Source organism: Acinonyx jubatus, chromosome A3 (assembly GCF_027475565.1).
Source record: "Acinonyx jubatus isolate Ajub_Pintada_27869175 chromosome A3, VMU_Ajub_asm_v1.0, whole genome shotgun sequence".
Lineage (NCBI taxonomy): Eukaryota > Metazoa > Chordata > Mammalia > Carnivora > Felidae > Acinonyx > Acinonyx jubatus.
In genome coordinates this window covers 114,791,638-114,816,319 of record NC_069388.1, presented here as the reverse complement: position 1 = coordinate 114,816,319, position 24,682 = coordinate 114,791,638, and the positions used below count along the sequence as shown (strand labels likewise).

Sequence of the window (24,682 nt, the reverse complement as noted above, 5' to 3'; positions counted from 1 at the left end):
CTTGACCTGCACATTGTCACATTGTAAGGAGAGAAAGGTTATGTATATATTTTCAAATGCCATTAAGCCCATTATAAAGAAAATTTTGCTGATCCTTTGAGAGGTTAAGTAAAGTACGTATCTGGAGTGCCAGGTTACCCTGGAATCGTCTTTAGGAATTTCCTTCAGTCTGCTGACAAGTTCAGTTTTCATCGTTGTTATTGGATGTAGATTTAAAGTTTGTCCCTGAGAGAAGCCCGTTCTCGATACTCATTTTATTGAGAACAAATTCCAATAAGATGGTCTAACCTGGTTCTCAGCATGGGTTTGAAATCGGCTTTCAGTGGCCATGTTATCATGATACCATCCTTGGTTTCCTCAGATTCTTAAGAGAGGTTGCAATGTGAATGACAGAGATGGATTGACAGATATGACACTTTTACATTATACTTGCAAATCTGGAGCTCATGGTATTGGTAAGTGTGTGGCAAACTACTAGTGGCTTAAGACAATACAAACACTGTATTTGTGTTTGTATAAGCTGTGTTTATGCCATCCACAGTCCCTGGGAGGGTACCCAGCTGATGATAACAGTATCCCCTGAATAGGCAAGCATTCAGTGGGGTCTTCCCCAAAACCTTGTCCCCTTCCCTCCCTTTTCTCAGGGGGGCTTTATAGTCTCCTGGTACATCCCAGCCTGGTACATCCAGGCAGGCTTCATTGCTGCATGCTCGCTAGGCGAGAGTAACCGGTAACACCCTAGAACCTTCCTGAGAGTTTACGGCACGGTTAGACAACCCAAGTTGTTTTCCAAGTATCCAGTCCCTACAGACCCCAGCCTTTAGGCCTGTCCGAGGGGTATTTCTATATACATAACATGTATGCACATTTTTCCCAGGTTGGTGTTCTGTGCTTTTACCATTGTATAAAACCTGCCTCTATTACTTAACTATATATTGTGAGTCTCTGTCCCTGTTTCAATAGTCTGATATAGACTTCTTAAGCTGTTGATTAAGGACTTGTTTTTCTACAATCCATCATGGACTGATTCTTTTTGTAAAATAAAGTAAAAATGAAATTATAATAGAAAAATGAAATAAAGATATAAAATACAAGCCCACTTGTGTTTCATAATGCATGAAATTTTGATTAATATATTCTGAAGAAATGATTGTATAGGGAAAAAGAAAAGGGTTATCAAAAGGACAGAGAAATTACAGTTTGGGACTGCTAGTGGTCCACAGAGCACACTGAGTAGGACTAATCTAGTGCATTGCCTTTTTTTTTTTTTTTTAAAGTAGACTTCACACCCAGCACAGAGCCCAATGTGGGGGTTGAACTTATGACCCTGAGATCATGGCCTGAGTGGAGATCAAGAGTCAGACACCTAACCGACTGTGCCACCCAGGCACCCCTAGTACATTGTTTTTAATGGCTTTGTATAAATATTCCATTATGTGGATGACTTATGATTTATTTAACCAGTTTCTTATTATTGTGCTTTTAGAACTTTATTTTAGAATAAAATTTATTATTTATTTGTAAAGTAGTTTAGTTTCAGAAATTTATTCGTGATAAAAAGTGCTGTGATGAACATCTTTATGGCTGTTTATCCATATCTCTGAGTATGATTATTTTCTTAGAATAAATTCCTTGTAAGTGAAATTTTTGAGGTGTATGTATATATTTGGTATGCTATTTACTTTGGCTTTTAAAATGAGGTACTAGATAGCCATCTATTGGAACTGCAGTTTGTACTGAAGAAGAATAATTTAGAAAACTTTCTTTAGGTGATGTTGATACAGCTGTAAAATTTGCAACTCAACTTATTGATCTGGGAGCAGATGTTAGTTTACGGAGTCGTTGGACAAATATGAATGCTTTGCATTATGCTGCTTATTTTGATGTCCCTGAGCTTATAAAAGTGATTTTGAAGACATCTAAACCAAAAGGCAAGTACCATAAGATCACCATTAGATGTTATTAGTTGGACACTTTATTAGTGGCATAAAAATTAAAATTCAAAGAGATTTTGACTTCTAATCCATCTTGTTCCATATGACCTCCTATTCCACGTTTTCTCAGGAATAGTTTAATATTTCTATGTTGAAGGTTAATTACTGTCATTTCACAAAAGACTTGGTACAAAGAGATACAAATTAAAAGTACAAAATACTGTTCTCTGGGTTTTTATATCTGCAAATTCCCCAGTTTAACATGGATTTTATAAAGTGTAATTGAATCTATGTGCTATATAATTCTTTTCTCTCGAGTAGCCAGAAATAGAGCAATAAAGCTTTCAGAGCTAAGCATTGAAATCATAAAGAGTATTTTAGATGGCATTCGGTTCTGAAATTCTGTGATTCCACTAAAGGACACAATTTCAAGGGTTTTTTTTCCCCCTCACTCCTATCTTGATGGTGATACCCTAAAATTGAACATCAGAGTGTCTAAATTACAGTCCTGGTATTTTGACTTTTTCTCTGGTCCTCTCAAGTGGGTTGGTTTTCTTTTGAGAAAAAAAATGAGAGCATGTGCAGTAGTAATACTTAAAGTTGAAGGTGGGCGGGATACAGTGTTCTCCCCGTTTGTAGCAGACTTGTTCTATAGGTTCAACAGTTAAATTTCCCAGAATGTTTGTTTCTAACCTGCTTTGTATAATCGTCCATTTTATCTTTAACTTTTACCTTTTAATTTTTGATTGATGTTGGGAAGAAGGGCCTCTTTTGGTAGTATAGTGTCTTGAATAACTCAGGAAGGTCTGTCCTGAGCATGTCTTGGTTGTTTGCCGTTGTTGGTAGGGCATGTGGGCTGGTACGGTTTAGGTTAAGGAAGGATTAGTGGAACCAAGTATTTAAAACCCTTGTTACAGAAAACATTCAAAATGGGATTTCCAAATCTGGAAGATTTCTTGTGTCTAAATATAGCATCTTGATGATTTATTGAAAGGTTATTAAAATGTCCTTAGAATTGCAAGATTCTTTTTTCCTACTATGAAGTCCAAATTCATTTGTTTGATGAAGTATTTTGAATTAATATGATTTGCACACATTTGCATGTTTAATTAGTCGTTAACTTATTGCTGATTTGAAAATTCTGCATTATTTTACCTACTACTTTCCATGTAAAAGGCCAGATAGGAACCTGGATCACTGGAACTACTTGATTCTGCAGTTATGGAAGGTGTCTAGCCATAGAGAATATGTAAAAATGTATGTGGCCATGTTCCAGTAAAACTTTATTTATAAAAACAGATGACGAGTTGTGCTTGGCCCCTGGGCCATTGTTTACTGGCTCCTGACGTAAACCCTTCTACCTCATTGTAGTTGTCATGGCACGTATGCAGGAGGTTAATGAGAGATTGTGTTCAGATACTTTTACAAATGTGAATTATTACCATTAACTTCTTTTAAATATAGTTTAGTTTGTGATAGTTGGAAAGTCTATGATAATATCAGTTCTTGTTGTAACGATATTTTATTGTACTAAGAAAATAATTGGTTGACCAGATTGTAACATGGAGATTGTATTTGTGAATGGTGATTACATATCTGATTACATAGGTGACAAATATGTGAAACGGTGCTTCTAGCAGGTTGGTTTAAGTCTCATTAAGTGGCTTATTAATGTTCTTCCCCCAACCAAAACAAGCAAACAGACAAACTCAGCCTGTCTCCTTTTATATTGTAATAGCTAAATCTAAGTTTTTAGTTAATATACGTGCGGTGTGTCATTGCAGATGTAGATGCCACTTGCAGTGACTTTAATTTTGGAACAGCTCTGCATATTGCTGCATATAACTTGTGTGCAAGTACCGTGAGATGCTTATTGGAACATGGAGCAAATCCTGCATTTAGGGTAAGAGACTAAATTAAAAGTGAAAAATATTAAAAGAGTTAAAATGTCTACTGTTATCTCCCAGTAAAGAGTTGTATCTGGATGTTGTTATAGAATCTGTATGAGGAAAGAATTTAGATTTTTGTGCTGCGTATAAAGAGTAATGGTGATCAACTTTATCTCAAATAATTATAAGGCATAGCAGTGAATTTCAGTCCCCTTGTATTGATAAGCTCTACAGAATTTCCTTTCATCAGTGAAGTAAAATGTACCTTAAAGTGTTACCATCTTTGAGTTTCAGTATCTTTCATTTAGTTTTTCGATGTATTTATAAAAAGTTAGCTATCAAAAATGCATATGTTAAAGTTATATTTCTATGTTAAATTATATTTCAAATTTTTTTGGAAAAACATTCCAGAAAATTTTTAAAAATGCACATTTAGGAGTGGAGTAAATGTTTAAAAATTAAAGGGAAAATTAATTTTTTCATGGTAATTGTGTTACTAATTTACAAAGTTAACACACAGGATTGAATTTCATAATTTTCAAATCTTTGGTTATTTTATTGTCTTCACAGAGCAGCTCTCAGTGTTCTTTTTCTTAGTATTAACAGCAGTGACTTGTTTTGGTGGGGATTCTTAATGGGGTCTGTGCCTTCCCTTGAAGGGACAGGAGTGGGCAGTGTTTGAAAAAGTCTCTTCCCTCCCCCCCTTTTCCTCTCCCCCTCTCCCTTTTCCTCTCGCCCTCCCCGCTTTCTTGTTTCCCTTCTCCCTACTTCTTTCTGGCACACTTTGTTTAATCCCATCTTTGATTAATTAACCCTTCTCCCCTCTTTCCTTCCCCCCCCCTCCCTTCCTCCTTCCCTGTTGTTTATTGGGCACTTGGAGAATACAACAATAAATAAAAGTTTTTGTCTCCAAAGAGAATATAGTCCAGAGGGGAGGATGGACAAGTAATTTTACTGTAGTGTGTTGCATTCAGTGGGTTATGATGCGGGAGTGGGCACAGAGTGCCATGGGGTCACGTACCAGGGGTATCTCTCTAAGCCTTGGGAAGGCTTTCTGGCAAAGGTGACATTGAGCACTTAAACATCATTAAGAAGTAACGGTTAGAGGAGGGAGGTGCGAAGAGCGGTTTAGGCAGGGAGGAGAGTAGTGTGCACGAAGGCTAGGAAGATGATTGTGCAGTTTGGTTGGAATGTGAGGGGGATGTGTGTGTGCTTTCCCTAGTACAACTGTTGACAAGACCTCATTAGTGGAGAGAATATTTTGAATTTAGTAAGAGGCAGTGAGGCATGCCATTGAGGTAGATTATCAATTCAAGCCAGAAATAATAATAGATTATTGTATTTTGAAGATTAATACTTAAAAAAAAAACAGCCAACATGTGGGTCAGCAGTAGTCCCTGGCTCATACTGTGATAACCACAATTTTAGAAGAAAATGGATTTCCATAATTAATCATGAGCAAGCTTTCTTATGTTAGCATGACATCATCACTGTTATTTTATTATTATTTAGTATTTTTTAACAAGTTTTAGTTGCCACATTTTCTAGGAATTAATGTTAAGTGTGTGACTTACTCTAGAGAGGTGAGGACTTATAAATCTAAAGTAAAATAGTCATTGTAAATATAGTTTGCAGCTTATCAGTACGAGGTTTTAAAATATCCCCCCCTTTTGTATCAAGAGTACATATTTGTGTTATACACACCTTTATTATATTTTGTATATTTTCTTTGAAATCTGGGATTAAAATAGACCTATCACTGTCTCAGCCATTTGATAACAAGTCTTCCTACCATATGTTTACTTAGGACCAAACTGACATGAATTTTAAAACAAAAAATGTGAGGCACTTGCAAACTAAGTGTGTTCTAAAAGCCTCATATTTTCACCCATACGGAGCATTTGAAGATAATCAGTAGAGAAGACAAGGAAAAGAAGTTTCTCAGCAAAAGAATCTTGATTCATCTTATTAGAAGAAGATTACAGTCTGGAAGCATGTTTATTGAGTCCAAGTGTTTTGGTTAGGGAACACAGAAGAGAGATACATGTTTGAGGGAAGGATAGCCCTGAGTAGGAGAAATTCTCGACTGAGTCTAGCTGGTCCTAGACATGGATTCAAATGTCACCTCTGCCAGGAATCACGTAAATGACTTTGAGTGAGTCATTAATCTTTTCTCGCTGAATTTTCCTAATGGGCAAAGTGGAAACAGTAGTAATACTCTGTGTGTTTAGTTGGTTATTGTCTCTCCTACTACAGTATAAACTCTCCATGGGCATGGATATTTTATCTGTTTTATTCGTAAGCTTTTTCTTGATGTGAGAATCAAATGAGACAATTTATATGATAGGATTTGGTTATATAAACACCATGCAAATGTTAGTGGGCTCGTAACTGACCATTTTATCTTGTTGCAGGATAAATCCAAGGATGCAGTCTCTCCTTTATAGTGAGACCAGAGCTGTTTTCTTGATTATAGCCCAAATTTAGAAGTGTTGAAACTATAGTTTCTATTCCTGAAATCTGAGTCACTCCATGAGTGGGCAGGATGGGTCAGGTCACAGAGCCGAGGCGGCGGCTGTGGAATAGTGGGCAGAATCTCGGATCTGGGGTTGGGAAGCCAGTCAGTGCTGTGACTTCTGTCTCCAAACCTGCACAGCCAGGCATGCTGTCCACTCATGACCTCTGCATTTGCCCTTCCCCGAGCCTGGGCCGCCTTTCCCAACCGGCTACCCTGCATGGTACTCCCACACCTGACTCCTCGGGCCTCGGCGTCAGTGCATCTTAGCGGTGCATCCTTCCCTGACCACTGTGCATGCATAGACACTGCTCTCCGGGTCTCCACCTCCTTTCCCTGAATTGTTTTTCTCTCTCTGCCACTTTTTACCATTTAAGATAATATATCCTTGACTTGTTTGATTGTTTGTAGTCTGTCTCTCCCACCAGAAGGTGTGCTTCTTGAGGGCAGGGTTTTTTCTCCTCACTGTGGCGTCAGTAGCATTTAGAATGGTGTCTGGCATGTAGTAGATGTTCAGTAAATTGTCTGAATAAATACATGAGGAATGAGTTTAACTTAAATTTTTAAAAACCTTTTTTTTTTTTTTTAATGTGTATGACCGTGTAGAGCTTTGGAGTAGATATGAATTGAAATTGTTCTCTTCTACTTGTAGAACGACAAAGGACAGATCCCTGCTGATGTTGTTCCAGACCCAGTTGAAATGCCATTAGAAATGGCCGATGCCGCAGCAACTGCTAAAGAAATCAAGCAGATGCTGTTAGATGTGGTGCCCCTGTCATGCGACATTTCAAAGCCCATGCTTCCAAGCTATGATCGTGTTACTAGCAAGGCGATGCTTGCATCACTCGGTCTGAAGTTGGGGGATCGTGTTGTTATTGCAGGACAGAAGGTATAGTAAGTAACCGTGGTCTCTAAAGCTGTGTCTCAGGTCATAGTGTTTGTGGCTTGAGTGCCAAAGTATATACAGTGTGGCCAGAGTTGGGAGTTTTTTTTTTTTTTTAAAAGTGCATTGTGTAAGTAGAAGCATACTTAACGGAAGCTGTGAAGCTTAGATGCACGCTTACTATGAAGTGTGATCTAAGAATATAAACGACTTGGACTTAGTGATGAAGATGTCTTTGCTGGAATGGGAGGGCTGGAGTACGGAAGAACTGTTGCGTGAATTCAGAGGCGTGAGCTGAGACACTGCTGAGCCCAGAGCTATCTCCTTGCGGCCCCCTGCAGTCTTCAGGAGGTGTTCCCACTGTGACTACCTGGCACAAATGGAACAAAGGAGACCCTTGCTGTTCATGGGTGTTTGGCCTTGAGATCCTATAAATAGAGAAATCTTGGATATTATTTTAACCTGATAATAAAAGTGTATGTGGAAAAGAGGACCTCCCCTCCTGGCCTACTGAAGATGCTCTAGATGCCTCTTTTTCTCCAAAGCCTCTGTTTCCTTTCAGCACTTACTTGTTGCCATTCTCTCTTTTCTAATACCTCATAAGGAAGGGCTGTTTCTTTTTCTTTTTCTTTTTTTCTTTAGCTTTGGGGTTAATGGGGAGCGTGGTATGAAGAATGGAACAGGGCATCCCTGCTTGCCTGTCGAATTTCCTAACACAGTTATGTCTAAATATTTGGGTGGGCTTATGGGGAGGGTGATGCGGGTTCCACAGAAAACACCAAAATCGGGAAGTTGGATTTCCTGAGCAAATTGTTTCAAAAAGGAAGGTAAACTACAAACAAATGATTATGTTGAGAAGGACATTTATCAACTTCCAAGAGAATGTATCCATGGGGCATTGGTTAGCTTTTATTATTATTATTATTTTTAACTTGGGATTAATATTCAGCCTCCTTAGTCTTCCTGTCTTATGCCTGAGAATGGGTGTTTAGAAGAGTTATTCTGTTGTTTTATTTTACCTTTAATTTTGGATAATTTAAAGCTATACAAAAGTAGAAGCATATAATGAGTGTGCATGTACCAGTCAGCTGGTTTAACTTGATCACTTCACGGCCATCCTGCTGCCTTTATTCTTTCTCTCAGTTTGCTGCTTTGCTGCTTGTCTTTTTATCCTCTTAGGGATGTCTTTCAAGGAGCAGAAGTTTTTTTGTTTTTGTTTTTTTAAACGTTCATTTATTTTGAGAGAGAGAGAGAGAGAGAGTGAGGGGGTTGGAGCAGAGAGAGAGGGAGAATCCCAAGCAGGCTCGGAGCTGACAGGCTCTGATGTGGGGCTTCGTTCCATGAACTGAACCACGAGATCATGACCTGAGCTGGAATCAAGAGTTGGACACTCAGCCAACTGAGCCACCCAGGTGCCCCTCAAAGAGCAGAAGTTTTAAATTTTGGTGAAGTCCATTTTATCAGTGTTTCCTTATATGGATTGTGTGTTTAGCATAGCTAAGAAACTTTCCACTATGTCATAGTACAGTAGAGGATAGAGCACATATGCTTTCTCCTAGAAGTTTATAGTTTTAGGTTTTACATTTAGTTTGTATTTAATTTTGAGTTAATTTTTGTGCAGAGGGCTAGGTATAGAGTTGCTTTCTCTCTTTTTTTGTGTTTGATTATCTGTTCCAGCACCATATTTTGACAAGACTGTTCTTTCTCTCTCGAATTGCCCTTGCCCCTTTGTCAATTGACCTTATGTGTATGGGTCTTTCTGGATTTTATTCTGTTCCATCGGTGCAATGATTATCCTTTCTTCAGTACTACCCTGTCTTAAGTGCTGTAGCTTTATAGTAAGTCTTGCAATCATTTGTTGTTAGGCCTTCAGTTTTGTTTTGTTTTTAGTTTCTTTGTCTTTCCATGTACATTGTAGAATCAGCTTATGGATTTAAAATCATACAGAAAGTCCTGCTGGGATTTTGAATAGAGTTGTGTTGACATAGATCAGTTGAGGAGAACGAATGTCTTAAAGATACTGAGTCTTTCAAACACAAGCACAGTATATCTCTATTTAATAGGTTTATTTCATCAGTTTTGTAGTTTTAAGCATTTAGATACTGCATATACCTTGTTACATTTATACCTAAATTTTTCATGATCTTTGGTGCTATTGTAAATGGTGGTGTTTTGGAAATTTCTTATAGAAATACAGTTGATTTTTGTATATGGACCATATATCCTGTAACCTTGCTCAATTTATGAATTTGAAATTTCTTATAGAAATACAGTTGATTTTTGTATATGGACCATATATCCTGTAACCTTGCTCAATTTATGAATTCTCTTGACCTTGTTTGTGGATTCTTTGGGATATCCCGTGGAGACAATCATGTTATCTGTGAATAGAGACAGTTTTCTTTCTTTCCAATCTGTATGCCTTTCATTTGTTTTTCTTGCCTAGTTTCATTGCCAAGGACCTCCAGTATAACGATGAGTAGAAGTAGTAAGAACTGATCAATTGTTCTGCTCCCCATCTGGAGGAGGAAGCACTCAGCATTAAGCACTCAGCATTAAGTACCATAATTGTTAGCTGTAGATTTTGTGAGTATCTTTTACTAAGTTGTGGAAGTTCCCATCTAATCCTGGTTTGCTGAAAGTTTTTTAAAAAAATTATTATTATCATGAAAGGATGTTGAGATTTGCCAAAGGCTTTTTCTGCATTTATTGAGAGAATAAGTTTCTTCTATTTAGAAGTTTGTGGGTATGATGAATTATATTTATTAATTCTCAAATGTTGAACTAACCTTGCTTTCTTATGATAAACCTTACTTGGTCATGACACTGGATTTGATTTTCCATATATTGCTGGATTCTATATATTGCTGGATTTGATTTGCTCTTGTTTTGTTGAGGATCCTTGTGTCTGCTTTTGGTATCAAGGGTAATGCTGGGAATGAGTTGAGAATTAGTCCTTCCACTTTTATATTCTATCTAGGTTTGTGTAGAATTGATTATTTTTTCCTCAAATTCTTGGGTAGAATTCACCAGTGAGTCCATCAGGTTCTGCAGGGTTTTTTTGTTTTGTTTTGTTTTGTTTTTGTGGAAGGTTTTAAACTATAAATTCAGTTCAGGTGTGAGCTTTGACAGTTTGCATCTTTTAAGGAATTGGAACATTTTATCTTACCTCATTCATTAAATTTACAGGTATAGGGTTGTTCATAGTATTTTCTTACTATTATTTTTTAATGTTTATTTATTTTTGAGAGAGAAAGAGAGTGTGCACACCAGTGGGGGAGGGACAGAGGGAGAGGAGAACAGAGGATCCAAAGCAGACTCTGTGCTGACAGCAGAGAGTCTGATGTGGCATTCCAACGCATGAACCCTGGGAGATCATGACCTGAGCTGAAGTCGGCTGCTTGACTGAGCCACCCAGGTGCCCCCTTTCTTACTATTCTTTAAATGACTGAGGGGGTGTAACAGTGTCCTGCTTTCATTCATGATGTTTGCAGTTTGTGTCCTCTCTTATTTTTCTCTTGGTGTCTAGCTAGAAGTTTATTAATCTTATTTATCCTTACAGATAACCGGCTTTTGGTTTCATTGATATTCTTTATTATTTTTCTGTTCTTAATTTCTTATCTTTATTGTTTCTTTCCTTTGGCTTGCTTTGTGTCTTCACTTTCTAGTTTTTTAAAATGGAAGTTTAGATCATTGATTTGAGGCCTTTTCTAACACCAGTGTTTAATGCTATGGATTTCCCTCTAAGCACTGCTTTTGTTGCATCCCACAAATTTTCATGTATCATGTTATCATTTTCACTCAATTCAAAGTGTTTTTAAATTCCCTTGCGATTTTCTCTTTCACCGTGGGCTATTTGGGAGTATATTGTTTAATTTCCAAATATTTGGAGATTTTCCAAGATCGGTTGTTGGGTGCATACAGATTTAGGATTCTTGTGTCTTTTTGGTGACTTGACTGTTATAATTATATAATATTTCCTTTTGTCCCTGGTAATATTACTGTTCTGAAGTCTGCTTTGAGAGAATAGTTTTTAAAAACTTCTATAAAGTGTGCAAGAGTAGCACATTTAGAGTTACTAGTAATCCTCAAAATGTATTCTGATTTATGTTTTCTTTAGGTTGGAACATTAAGATTTTGTGGAACAACTGAATTTGCAAGTGGGCAGTGGGCTGGCATTGAGTTGGATGAACCAGAAGGAAAAAACAATGGAAGTGTTGGGAAAATCCAGTACTTTAAATGTGCCCCCAAATATGGTAAGGGAGATACAGTCTAACTTAATGGGAATTAGTTTAAGATAATCAGATTTACTCTTTTATGGTTTTTAAATAAAACTTTCCTATGTAGTAAATGAAGGGGCTGCCCTGTTCTTGCTGTGAGCAGTACATTGATTGGGAGATGATGTCTCACCAGGAGTACACCCGGCTCTCTGCACCTCCGTCGGTCCTGCCCAGGGTGCTCTCAAGGCTGAGGAAGGGACTTCGTTATCAAGGAAGTGCAGAGCTCTGGAGGTGGAAAAGCTTGAAAACTTCAAATAGCAAACGAGGCCAACTTTATAACTGTACTGCTGAGACGGGATGATTCTTTCTCTTTCTGACAGATGTTTGTTTAAATTCATATTCTCTCCTCTCTGTCACACACACACACACACACACACACACACACACACACACCCCTTGACATATTGAATTGAATTTGTCACTTACTATTTTGTGAATATTTTTCCTTGCCATGAAATATTCTTCTAGAACATTAATTTCCTTGGTTGGTCAGTATTTCATATCAGCTCCACAAGGAGGCACTATGATTTAATGCTGAAGTCCTTGCTTAGAGTCTGACTGCTTGGGTACGAATCAGTTTCCCTACCTACCAGCTGTGTGACCTTAATTCTCTTTTTGTGCCTCAGTTTGTCTTCAGTAAATGGGGCTAACAATACCTCAAGAGTTTGTATGATAAATATATAAAGCACCTTGAATAGTGCTTGATTCCCTCTTAGTACTCAACAAATGGTAGCTATTTGCTAACTGTTATGCATTTATCAAAGTTATATACTTAAAATGTCATATACTTTTGTCATATACTTTTGTCATATACTTAAAATGGAGCATCATTTTTTGGTGGATTATTAATTTTTTTTCTTTATAAAAATGTTTTTTGTATAAAATTTGAAAAATATAAAAAAGGTTAAAAGAAGAAGATAAAATCACCGATATATTTCCACTTAATCCTTTTCATGAAATTTGGATTATATAGTTATATGTATTTTACATTTTTACTTGACATGCTATTATAATTAAAAAAAATTTTTTTTTAATCTTTATTTTTGAGAGAGGGACAGAGTGTGAGCAGGGGAGGAGCTGAGGGGAGGGAGATACAGAATCAGAAGAAGGCTCCAGGGCCTGAGCTGTCAGCACAGAGCCCAATGCAGGGCCCAAACTCACGAACTATGAGATCATGACTTGAGCTGATGTTGGACACTTAACCGACTGAGCCACCCAGGCGCCCCAAAATGCTATTATAATTTACCCAAATCATTAAATATTGTTAGAAAATGTGATTTTTTAATGGCTGCATTTTCTTTAATTTTTCCAATATGATGGCTGAAAGTTTCTATGTTTGAATTCATATTTCTTCAATTGTGGTGAAAATGTTTTATTGTGATACATACACACACACACACACACACAGTGTCATCCTGGCAATTGCCCAGAAATACTTGTTCGTATTACTTACTAAATGATTGAGATTGAGATATTAGTGGGTTTTTAAAAACTTTAGAAACACAAATACATACTTAAGATATTAAATTCTCACAGTTATTACAGATGTTTTGCCCAGTTTTTCATTTGCCTTTGAACTTCATTTGCAGTGTTTTGGCACAAAGTTTTATGTAGTTAAGACTTTTTCTTTATAACTTCTTACATTGCTTTTATGCTTAGATACTTCTTCCTAATCAAGGATTAATTTAAAATTATATATTTTATTCTTTTGAATGTTTTAATTTTTTACGCTGAGTTATTTAACCCATTTGGAATGTATTTGGTTAGTTGGGTGGAGTTAAGAATTTAATTTTAATTTTCCTCTGTTAGCTAATTTTGGTAACTGTCAAACAGACTGAAGGCAAGAGCAAAACTGCTAGCAACCTACAGGGCAGATGTCAGTCAGGTTCATGGGAAATGCTTTGATTGTAACAGAATGCATGTTGCCCCCAGATCTCATCATCCCAAGGAGAGGCATGTTTGATGAGGACAAAGCTGGATACCCCAAGGACCTGCTTCTGTCCCTTTTACATGCTTAAAGGGGAGTTTTGGGCAGGGCAATGATCATGTGTTGGATTTAAAAATAGGGTTACCCTAAGAAGCCGAAGAACCCTAAGCAGAAGCCGAAGAATGTGTCTCTTCTCAGCAACAGTTATTATTATTTTTTCTCCCCTCTAACTCTTATCAGTTTTCCTCTGGCTTGTGCTTCCTTCATTATAAATTAAGTTCTTATAAATGCTATCATCGGTTTCAGGATTTTTTGTTCAACTGATCTGTTCATTCTAGCATGTATTAGATTTTTTATTTTTATTTTATTAAAAAAACTTTTAAAAATATTTATTTTTGAGAGAGAGAGAAAGAGATAGAGAGAGATAGAGCGAGCACAAGCAGGGAAGGGGCAGAGACAGACGGAGACACAGAATCTGAAGCAGGCTCCAGGCTCTGAGCTGTCAGCACAGAGCGTGACATGGGGCTTAAACTCACGAGCCATGAGATCATGACCTGAGCTGAAGTCGGATGCTTAACTGATTGAGCCACCCAGGTGCCCCTAGATTTTTTAAATTGTAGAAATTTTATAATAATTTTTGAGACCTTTTTTTAGAGCAATTTAGGTTCAAAACAAAATTGAGACGAAGGTGCTGGATTTTCCTGTGTATCCCCTGTTCCCATGCATGTGTGGCCACCCCCCCATTACCAGCATCCCTTCATCAGAGGCTACGTTTCTTAAAATAGATGAACCTGCACCGACTTTTCATCATCACTCAAAGCTCATAGTTTCCACTGGGGTTCACTTCTTGTGTGGTACATTCTGTGGGTTTGGACAAATGTTTAGTGACATGTCTCTATCATTACAGTATCATACAGAGTGTTTTCACCTTCCTAAAAATCCTCTGTGCTCCGCCTGTTCATCCCTTCCCCCCGTCAACGCCTGGTAACCACTGATCTTTTTACTGTCTTCTTAGTTTTGTCTTTTCCAGAATGTCATATCATTGGGATTATACAATATGAACGTGGCATCTTCAGAGTGGCTTCTTTCACTGAGTAACTTGCATTTAAGTTTCCTCCATGTCTTTTTATGGCTTCCTAGTTTATGCCTTGTTAGCACTGAATTAATATTCCATTGTCTGGATATATTGCAATTTATTTACCCATTCATCTACTAAAGGATATCTTGTTTGCTTCTAAGTTTTGGCAATTATGAAAATTTTATAATAAATTTTAATACTTAGCAAAACTGGGGTGCCTGGGTGGCTCAGTTGGTTAAGCACTGACTCTTGTTTTCAGTTCAGGTCAGATCTCATGGTTTGTGAGGTTGAGTCCCACTTTGGGCTCTGCACTGACAGCGTGGAGCCTGCTTGGGATTCTCTGTCTCCCTGTCTCTCAGCTTCTCTCTCTCTCTCTCTCTCTCTCTCTCTCTCTCTCTCAAAAATAAATAAATAAACATTAAAAAAATACTTGGTAATACCATTTTTATGTATTTTAATAATTTTAATAATTACCAAAATGAATACATGTACCTAGTTCAGTAAGTCAAATTGTATCATAAAGTTTATTAAAAACATTAGTTAAATCCTTCCCTGGCTTGCCCTTCCCTGACCCTGAGTCCTGCTCTTTAGAGGCAGGAACTATTTCAACTTCTTTGGTTGTATCTTCTGATATTAATATTTATATTTATAAATAAGATATTTATATGAATCTCTCCTGATTTTTCCAATTTTATTCATTTATGTATGTATGTATGTATGTATGTATGTATGTATTCCATCCTTCCTTAAGATTTTATTTTTATATAATCTCCATGTGTAATGTGAGACTTGAACTCACAACCCCAAGAACAAGAGTTGCATGCTCTACTGACTAGGCCAGACAGGTGCCCTTGATTTTTCCAATTTTAGACATTTATTGACTTTATACTCTGAGGAAAGAGTTTTTTTCTTTATTATTCTAAGTCAGTTTTTTTCTCAGTTTACTTATTTGTTTTGGTAGAGCACATCCTCTAGTAGCTTTTTGACAAAAGTTGTGTCCATCCTAAAAATTTTTTTGAAACCTTCCATCCTAAAAATATGTTTATTCCTACTCTCACACTTTATATGATTGTTTGACGGGATAAGAAATGTCAGGTTGGAACTCATATTCTTTCAGTATTTAGAAAATTATACTCTATTGTCTGATGGAGTTTGGCAGACTTTTTCTGTAAAAGGCCCGAGTAAATATTTTAGGCTTTGAGGGCCACCCAGTGTCTTGTTTGCAGTATTCAGCTGCCCTGTTGTAGTGAAGAAGCAGCTGTGGACAATGTGTGAACACATTGTTCAAACAGAACTTTACAAAAATAGGTGGCAGGTGGGATGTGGCTCCCGGGCCATTGGCTCGTCAGCTATTATCTTGAGCTTCCAGTGTTGCTGTGGGGAAGTTTCAAAATCTTTGTTCTGTTTTTGACTCCCTCCCCCTCCCCCCCTTTGGAAGCTTCTTTGGAAGCTTTTGGTATTTTTTCTCCTTTTTATCATTTCTTTTTTCTTTAGAGTTTGTTTCATTTTTATTCCTTGCTAATATTTCAGTGGAGTTTTGGCAGGAGTTGTGGTAAAACAAAACGGGCCATGTTGATCTAGAAACCTATTACTCTTCTGTTTAAAAATAATTCTTCCTAAAAAAAATAATTCTTCCTACGTATTCACTGTAGTTAAGTTTTACAGTTATATGTTGAGATTTGGGAAAAAATCCCACCAATATTTTGATTAGCGTGAGTTACTGAATAGATATATCAGCCCATATTCTGTGTGCATTGTGGGCTTTGGTTGCATCCAGTCATGGCTTTACATTTATTTTGGTTCTCCCAAATGATCTATTCAATTGAGAAAACTGGAAGAATGAGAACTATATAGGTGAGGTTTTATATGCTATAAAAATCTATTAAAGCAATGGAATTAAATATTTTTTTAAAAGTATTATGTGAAATAATATGATGTGGAAATTTTCTACTAAGACCTTGGAAGAAAAAGCATATAACTTTCCTCAGATTGAGAAAAAACCACCCATTAAGCAACATTATTATGGTATTAATGACAAATTTAAAAGATAACTCATAGTCTGAGTGCTCTCATAAGTATGTTTCGGTTTTTAGTTTTTTACAGTCTTTCTTATATCCACACATAACATTTTTCTCAGATAAAACCATAGCATAATCAAACATGTAACTTCATGTTTATTTACTTGATTTAATTTTCATACTTTTCTGTATTTCTTTACAATTTGTATTATTTCACTTCTTGATGGTGATGTAATAGTTCATTGCCAAATAATCGTTTTCTCCTACTTATGAATAGAATTGCATTGATGACACATTCAGATACAGTCTTTTCCTCACATTTGGATTTTTTTTGGTGATTAATTTCCAAAAGTATAATTGGATCATAGCAGTAAAGTAGAAATTGTTTTGGCTTCACAAATCTATCGATATTTTTCCTTATACGAATGTAACTTTTGTAACCTTTGTGATCATCTTTAAGTATAAATATTTCTTTATAATTAATGCCACAAAGAGGATTAGGTCAGAATTTTTGTCTTCCATTAATATTGTACAAATTTACATTTCTGGAGTATAAAATAATTTCTGTCTTCCAACCCTTGGCAATTGGATGTAGTTATCACACTGTAGTGTGTGTGTGTGTGTGTGTGTATTTGGCAAGGAAAAGAGTTTAGAGAAAAGGATAGAAACTCAAGGAAAATATGCTAGGTGGGAGACAGAAGAGAGAACATTGTGGAGAAGTCAGAAGAGAGTAAAATCAGGAGAAAGTAATATAAAATCCCAAGGAGGAAAGCATTTCATGATTAGCGGAAAAGGCATACAGTTAGCACTTTTTGGTTATTAACAAAACACTCACTTTTGGTAGTCTTGAGCATTTCTACAGACCCATTTTAAAAAAAGTTATTTTTAATGTACATATTACATTTTGGTCACAGTATGTCTTTATTAGATTGTAAACACCCGATGGAAGAGTGTGATATACATATTATGACTTTTTTTATCATTTAAAATGTCTTAGCCAGATAATCTTTGTATTTGTAGTCTATACACTATCTCTAATGTCTATGCATACTTATTTATACTGGATATTTCACTGCCTGGATAAACTCCTCTTTTTTAAATGGAATTTTATACTCTGAGCTGCTGCAGATCCGCAGGCCCTCCCTCTGTCCCCACATGCCTCTCCTCCCAAGCACGCACTGTGCTGTTTATGATTGTCAGGAGCTGAGGGCTAGGCCTTTTGGGAAGATTATATTTTGTACTGGAGAGTATTTTTTATATCCCTACTATGTGTAAGGCACTGAAATTAGGTACAGTGGGGAAATGCAGAAATGAATAATGTTTGAATTTCATCTTCCAAAGGTGTACAGCCTGGTAGAGAAATAGAACAACGGCATAAAAAGCTGTCGTGTGGGGAAAATATGTCCTAAAGGAGACACAAAGTGACACAGATGAATAGTTTGTATGCTCTGAAGTGCACTATTATTTGCCAGTAGCCTAGTCAGAAATCGTTATGATGGAATGATGGACAAGTATTACCTTCACTCATTTCTCTTTTCCCTGAATTTCACTTAGTACCTGATAATGCATCTTTTATGTGATTTCTAAATTACTGTGTATGTTGTTCATCTTGACAACTAGATTGTAAGCTCTTTGAGGGTAAGTGTTGTGTCTTTCTTTTTCCTCTCTCTCCCTACAGGATTCCCGGTAGGCACTAAAAAAGAACTTAAACATTTATATTATCAAATGGTTGTACTTGCCCCTTTATTGGAAATGCTTTTAATTGTTTAGCACTAACTCAAGCTCTACGTTCCTCCCTTAGGTATATTTGCACCTCTTTCAAAGATCAGTAAAGCAAAAGATCGAAGGAAGAATACAGTACACACCTCTGCAAAAGCTGTGCCTCTTATCAGGTCCCAGAAAATTGATGTAGCTCATGTAACGTCCAAAGTAAATACTGGTAGGTCAAGCCAGAAAGTTAAATCTTTTATTCAGCGTATTTCTTTCTTTTGTGGAATGCCTTATATTTAGCTTGCTTCACCCTTTTTTGTTAGATAACTGTGGAACCTGAATTTAATAAAACCCACATCTCACGTGGTTTTAAACATCAGTCATGGTTTATGGTTTCGATTCCTGACAAGAATACTATACATTTGTTCCTTTCTTTCCTACCACCCGCAAACCTTCATCACTGGCTAATGTAACCTCCAAGCTAGATTTTATACCTCCAGTAGATCCTTATAAACACAACTAGCTTTATGTTTCTCACCTATTCAAGAATTTTAGTGCCTTCTCTTTTAATCAGAAAATATTCTGACTCTGAGTCCTTCCTGTATTCGATGGGATCTCTGGCTGCCTCCATAGGTGAACTGGGGTTTCATGTCTCACTGTCTTGGGTGTACACTGTCCTCCCTCTTCCCTCCATACTTTGTCTCATGCTGTTTCTCTGGGTGAAGTAATTTGACTCATGCCTTTTGAGGTCCTGGATGTGCTTTACCTCTTTATTCAGATGCTGTTTCTCCAAGAAAACTTCGCTGATGACCCAGGTCACTTTGGTGTCTCCATTCTCTCTAATTCTGTGTACACTTGTATCCATACCACACAATTCTTTGTTATCTTGGGTCTTTTCCTCCAGTTGCTTTATTTGTGCAGATCTTTTATTCTTTCAGCAAAATTTTAAACTTTAAATGGGCTATGAGAGTGTTTTGTACTTTCGTATTCACGGTAGTAGTACATAGCACAAAATAGACCCTTGGTAAGTACTTGCTAACTTATCAGTGGCTGAAGCAGAAAGGCTTTCTACTGTGATTAAGGGATTTTGCCCAAGAATTTGGTTGCCCTTTCTACTCTCTTCCATTGAGCTATTTAAATATCTCTGTGTCAGTAGTGGACTTCATAACTAGTAAAAACATAAATCTTGATATCTAGTAAAGGAAAGCTTCCTACCTTATTCTTGAACAGTGTCTTGCCTATTTGGATCCTTGTAAGTCATACTTCCATATAAATTTTAGAGTAAGCTGTTAAGTTTCTTTTAAAAAATATCTGCTGAAGTTTTATTGGTTTTGCATTTTAAACCATAAGTCAGTTTGGGAAGAACTGACATCTTTACAATATTCAGTCTTTTAATTATAAGCTTGGGATATTGCTTTATTTAATTGGGTCCTTTAAAAATATCTCAGGAAGGTTTTATAATTTTCTCTATAGCTATCTTATACCAGTTTTGTTAGGTCTGTTCCTGGGTACTTCATACTTTTTGATGCACTTGTAAATGGTATCCTTTAGACCTGAAACCCAGAAGTTCACAGCCATTATGGGAAGAAAGCCCAAAGAGAAGCCCTGGGGGTCCCCTACTAGACAGAAAATGGAGGAAATCCCTTTTTTAAAAAAGATAGATTTTTTTTTATATTCCTTTGGTTCTTTCCCTCCCCAGTCCCTAGGCAGTCCTTCACGGTGCAGTAGCAGCCGTGGGTGGCCGGGTACCAGAAACCCCAAGGGAGGAAGACCCTTCTCTCTCACCAGAGAAACTGTGGTTCCAGGAATAGGGATGGAATCTCTCCAATAGTTTGTCTTCTTTTTACTCACTGCTTGTCCCCAGAGGCAGAGTCAGTCCCCAGAGACTGTATGACAGAGCAAGGGAACTAAAGCCTAGGCACCCTGCCCTGATACCAGGAAGGGGTGCCTCCAGGAGCAGGAAAGTGTCAGGGAGACTGTGGAGAGGAGGGAGCTCAAGAAAGTGGTCTCAAAATGTTGGCTGTGAACTCCTGGGCTTACTCTCAACTTGTACACGTGTGGATCTGACCACGGGCTTTGGTCTCCAGGGTAGACCACTGCCCAGGTCCCAGACACTACTGGATGGCACAACCTATGAGAAGGATCCCAAAAGGCTTTGGAAACTGAACTGGCATTGGAAGCACAGCGTCCAGAAGGTGGGAGGGATGGCCAGCCTGAATCTAACTGGGTTGAGTCCTTGCTAAAACAAAATGGTAAACATTCTGCATAGGATTTAAACAAGATCCAGAGTCCCACAACATAATATATTTAAAATGTACAGGATGCAATCTAAAATTGCTCAAAATATGAAAAACCAGGAAAATCTCAACATCTGTCAAGGAAAAAGATAATCAAAGGTTGCCAACCCTGACATGACACAGACATGACACAGATAAAGGCTTTAAATAATATATTATAACCATCCTCTATGAATTAAGGTTAATTCTTGAAACAAGTGGAAAGAAAGTTCAGAGGAATCAGGATGTGAAAAAGAACCAAGCGATGTGTGAGCATGGGCACATGTGCACACACTAATGAGTGTGGTTAAAACTGGGGTGCCCCAGGATTCATGGATTGTATCAATGTTGGTATCCTGGCTACATTTGGGGAAATTGGGCAAAGTATGCAAGAGATCTCCCTGTATTACTCCTACAACTACATGCGAATCTCCAGAAATCTCAATTCAAAAATTCAGATAACAGGGGCACCTGCGTGGCTCAGTTGGTTAAGTGTCCGACTTTGGCTTAGGTCATCATCTCATGGTTCATGAGTTCAAGCCCTGTGTTGGGCTCTGTACTGACAGAGCAGAGCCTGGAGCCTGCTTCAGATTCTGTGTCTCCCTCTCTCTGCCCCTCCCCGGCATGCTTGCTCAAGAAATAAACATTAAAACTAATTCAAATAAGAAAGGACCAAATGGATATTTTAAAACTGAAAAATAAGAAATGAACTCTCTGTGGGGTGCTTGCACGAAGTCTCTGTTACCCACCCCTCTGTTCAGTTCCTGCTGTTGTCCTTCGGGTCCTCGTTCTACCTGTTGTAGTAACTCCTCTCTGGTCTGTGCTTCCTGTCTCTGCCCATCCAGTTTCCTTCTAAATTTTGCTGCCAGGGTGACAACGTTCCCCCATCTGTTCATGCCAGCCTTCTTTCACGCAAAGTCCATCAGAGGCTCATTCCTTCCACAAGAGGACTGACTCCTTATCTGGCACCATCGTCCCTTGAGATTTCACTCTGACCTATCTATCCGGTCTTACTTCTTCCATATCCCAAAGTGTTCTTTATTCCAGCCAAGCTACTCATCCTCCCTGACCCTGTCTCTTAAGATTTTTTTCTTTTTGTCCATCTAGAATGCCTACCTTCAATTCTTTCTGACCATCCCTCCACTGTGCTCTGGAAGAAGTCTTACCTGTCCTTCAAGACCTATCTCAGAATGTCATCTTCTCGAGACATTAATTTATCTTTGTAGCCATGATTATTGTCTCCTTTTTCTATGTTAGTGCTTATCAATAAGTGCCCTCATATTTTAGTTATTTAGTTATCCATGCTCCCTATCTATCTACCATACTGGATTGAAAAGATTCTTTCAGGCTGAGACCAGGTCTTGCTCATGTTTGTGATGCTCAGAGTATAGTTCCTCACTCCAGTGCTTCCTAAGTGAGAAGAACTGAAATGGATGCTTAATGGAATTTAGAACTGGGTGCGGTCTATTAGGTTTCCTATTTAAACAGTTTGGTTCTGGAGAATGGAAACAGAAGTCTGAATAAGGCGAAGTATTATTCATGAGCTTTTTCTTTTTTAAAGTGAGTTTGTTTGTGAGACTTGGGTGTGGTGATAGTTATCTTCAGAGCACCCAGGGCAGAGAGTGGGGGGTTTCTTACTGTCTGACATTCACTTTGATGAATAGTGGCTATCATGATTTGCAAAAATTTTTACCCAGAGTTCACTATCTAAATAGAAAATCTGTTGTAATGGGTTTGCGCGCATATGAGTGAAGTCTGTAAGTTGTTTGCAAGTCCTAGTGGGTGGGTGGCGGTGGTGCTTCAGCTGTGAGGTTCACTCTACCTGCTGGCATTGTGCAGACACACTACTGAGTGTGCAAAGTGTCAAACAACTAGGCACCTGTGCTTTAAATGTTTTACTGTATTTAGAATTCCTTAGTGGATTGTTAAATAGGTTTAAAAGAGACTTTAGTGGTATTTGAGGAAATTGGGTTTTTCAGATGGAGAGGCTAAGAATGCGTTTTTTCCCCTCTTTATGTATTGAAATATTGGTCCCTGCTGTCTGTGAATTGATTATCCAACATGTTTTCAGAAGTGGATAAGATTTAGATAATGAGGGATGTCTGTACACAAAAAAGCAAATACATTTTCATGTTTAATGTTAAAGTTCTTGCTGAAAGTGTTTGTTTTTATGTGGTAGGATTAATGACCTCCAAAAAAGATAGTGCTTCTGAATCAACACTTTCATTGCCTCCTGGTGAAGAATCAAAACCTGTAACAGACAAAGAGGGTAAGATAATTTTATAACTTCCATTCTAAAAATTTAATTTACTGATGGAACTTTAAAATAATACAGTGATAAAGCTTATAAAGGGCTAAGTTTTAAAGTTTTTAAGGAAAAAATCATTATAGTAGAAAATCATCCTTGAAAATACCTTCAGCAGCTCGTCATAAAGTATATATGTGGTTTTGGCATAAAATCCTATACTGTGCATCCACGTACACTTAAATTAGAGAGCAATCCAATTAGATTAAGAGGGAGACTGAAAGAAAATTCCCCAGTATAGATGGCTTCATAAGAATGTTTCAAAGTTGCCTTCAGCTGTCAAATCATTGGGTGAATAGAGCATGGGTAGAAAATTCAAGAGTATTCCTGCTTGCCTTCATTAACTCAAAACATTTTAATACTATCTTTTTGTAACCTTAAATTAATAGCATTTTAAAATATAAATAGGATGGATTCTACTAAGCCGTCTAAAGTGGGAGGTGAGAGAGAGTGGTGGGTAGAATAGGTAAGTAGTCACCTTCAGTTAATGATGTGACAGTACTCTTCTGTGAAAGAGTGTCCTCGTCCGGCGTGAATCATTAAAATACAGTTGCTTGGGTTATAAAGTCTTGTCTGTATGAACTACCGTATGTTTGGATGAAACCGGGCATTTAATTCAACACTGGATAATCCACAGAGGAAGCTAAATGGAGGGTTTCAGAGGGATTTACCTGGAAAAGCATCTTAGTGGCTCATTTCTTACTTTTCACCCTTCTCTGTGTTCTTTTCCTTTACCTGTTTTAGTTACCCTGCTTGGATCCGTCAGCAGCTCCTCCTCTACATCGTCTTTGGAACACAAACCAAGCTACCCCAAGAAGCTGAATGCACGTAGCAATGGCAAGAAGACAGTGAGCAAAAGCCCATCTGTCTCCTCTAGAGCCAGTGCTGGTATCTATGGCTTTTTCAACCAGGCTTTCTTGGTGTTTTTTATCTTGGTTTGTTTGTAAGTAGATTTGCTCTTTTTAAATGTGTAGAAGGAAACTTTTACTTCAGTCAGATTGAACTGCTTGTCCTCTTCTGTCTTTCCCGTGGCCCCCACCCCTCTTTCCTTCGTGGGCATCCTCTGTCTCCCTGCCTTTCTCCCGGTGCCCCTGCCACTTCCCTTATCTGGACTGACTTCTTCCCTTTCCGATGCATCTAATGCCTTTGGCTCTTTAAGGGTTATTTTAGAACTTTATGATAGCTCTTCAAATATGTGGCAACCATATGGTTATTATCTTTCTTACTTCTTTTCTAATCTAGACCTAACAATAACTAATGTGGATTGTATACTTATTATTTCAGGTTCTAGTCTAAGCATTTTACACACCTTATTTCACTTAATTCTCAGAACAAACCTGTGGGTAGGTACTATTATTATCATCCTCATTTTATGAATGAGGAAACCGAGACTTAGGGAGGTAAGTCTTCAGTGCCTGATGGCGGTTTCTAAGTGGGACGCCCGGGCTTCATCCTGAGGTCCGTCTGATGCTTTCTCTGCTGCTGTTACGGTTTGCCTCCATCCCAGCTCTTCCTCATGCTCCCGGGTCTCCAGACCCCTGGCGGTCAGCCTGTAGAGAGCTGGACTGCCGCCTGGCAGCATAAGTACAGTGTAGGGCTGCTCCTGCAGTTTGCTGACCACACGGTGTCATTGGCTCAGACGGAGCCTTATGCTGGCGCTCTTCATTCTGCTGCTCCATATAGGGCTGTACATGTATTTTCATGCAATTTAATGTTAGAGGTTTTATCCCTCTGAATTTGGTTTCATACATCTGGAATATTAGCTTTTTCACCTACTTTTGTGTCATCTGAGTATATAAAGTTCGAGTCCTTGTTTAAAACTATGTACGAGAGGGTCAGAGGCTCTCCTGACAGGTTGACTGTTGTG

At 37.8% G+C, this 24,682-nt stretch overlaps 1 protein-coding gene across 6 annotated transcripts in view; it reads left to right on the top strand.

The window, feature by feature from the left end:
- The window catches only part of CLIP4 (CAP-Gly domain containing linker protein family member 4), an 80,830-nt gene that overhangs the window by 31,819 nt on the left and 24,329 nt on the right, over positions 1-24,682 (top strand). For 4 of the 6 annotated variants that reach the window (XM_053201062.1, XM_015064197.3, XM_027033472.2 and 1 more), the window contains 8 exons: positions 362-455; positions 1,770-1,931; positions 3,719-3,837; positions 6,991-7,227; positions 11,342-11,477; positions 18,326-18,463; positions 22,690-22,779; positions 23,560-23,703. In XM_053201062.1, coding sequence (XP_053057037.1) covers positions 362-455; positions 1,770-1,931; positions 3,719-3,837; positions 6,991-7,227; positions 11,342-11,477; positions 18,326-18,463; positions 22,690-22,779; positions 23,560-23,703 — 1,120 coding nt within the window. Of the gene's footprint in view, positions 1-323; positions 456-1,769; positions 1,932-3,718; positions 3,838-6,990; positions 7,228-11,341; positions 11,478-18,325; positions 18,464-22,689; positions 22,780-23,559; positions 23,704-24,682 lie in introns of all 6 variants that reach the window. The other 2 variants (XM_027033474.2, XM_053201063.1) reach the window with 2 other exon arrangements.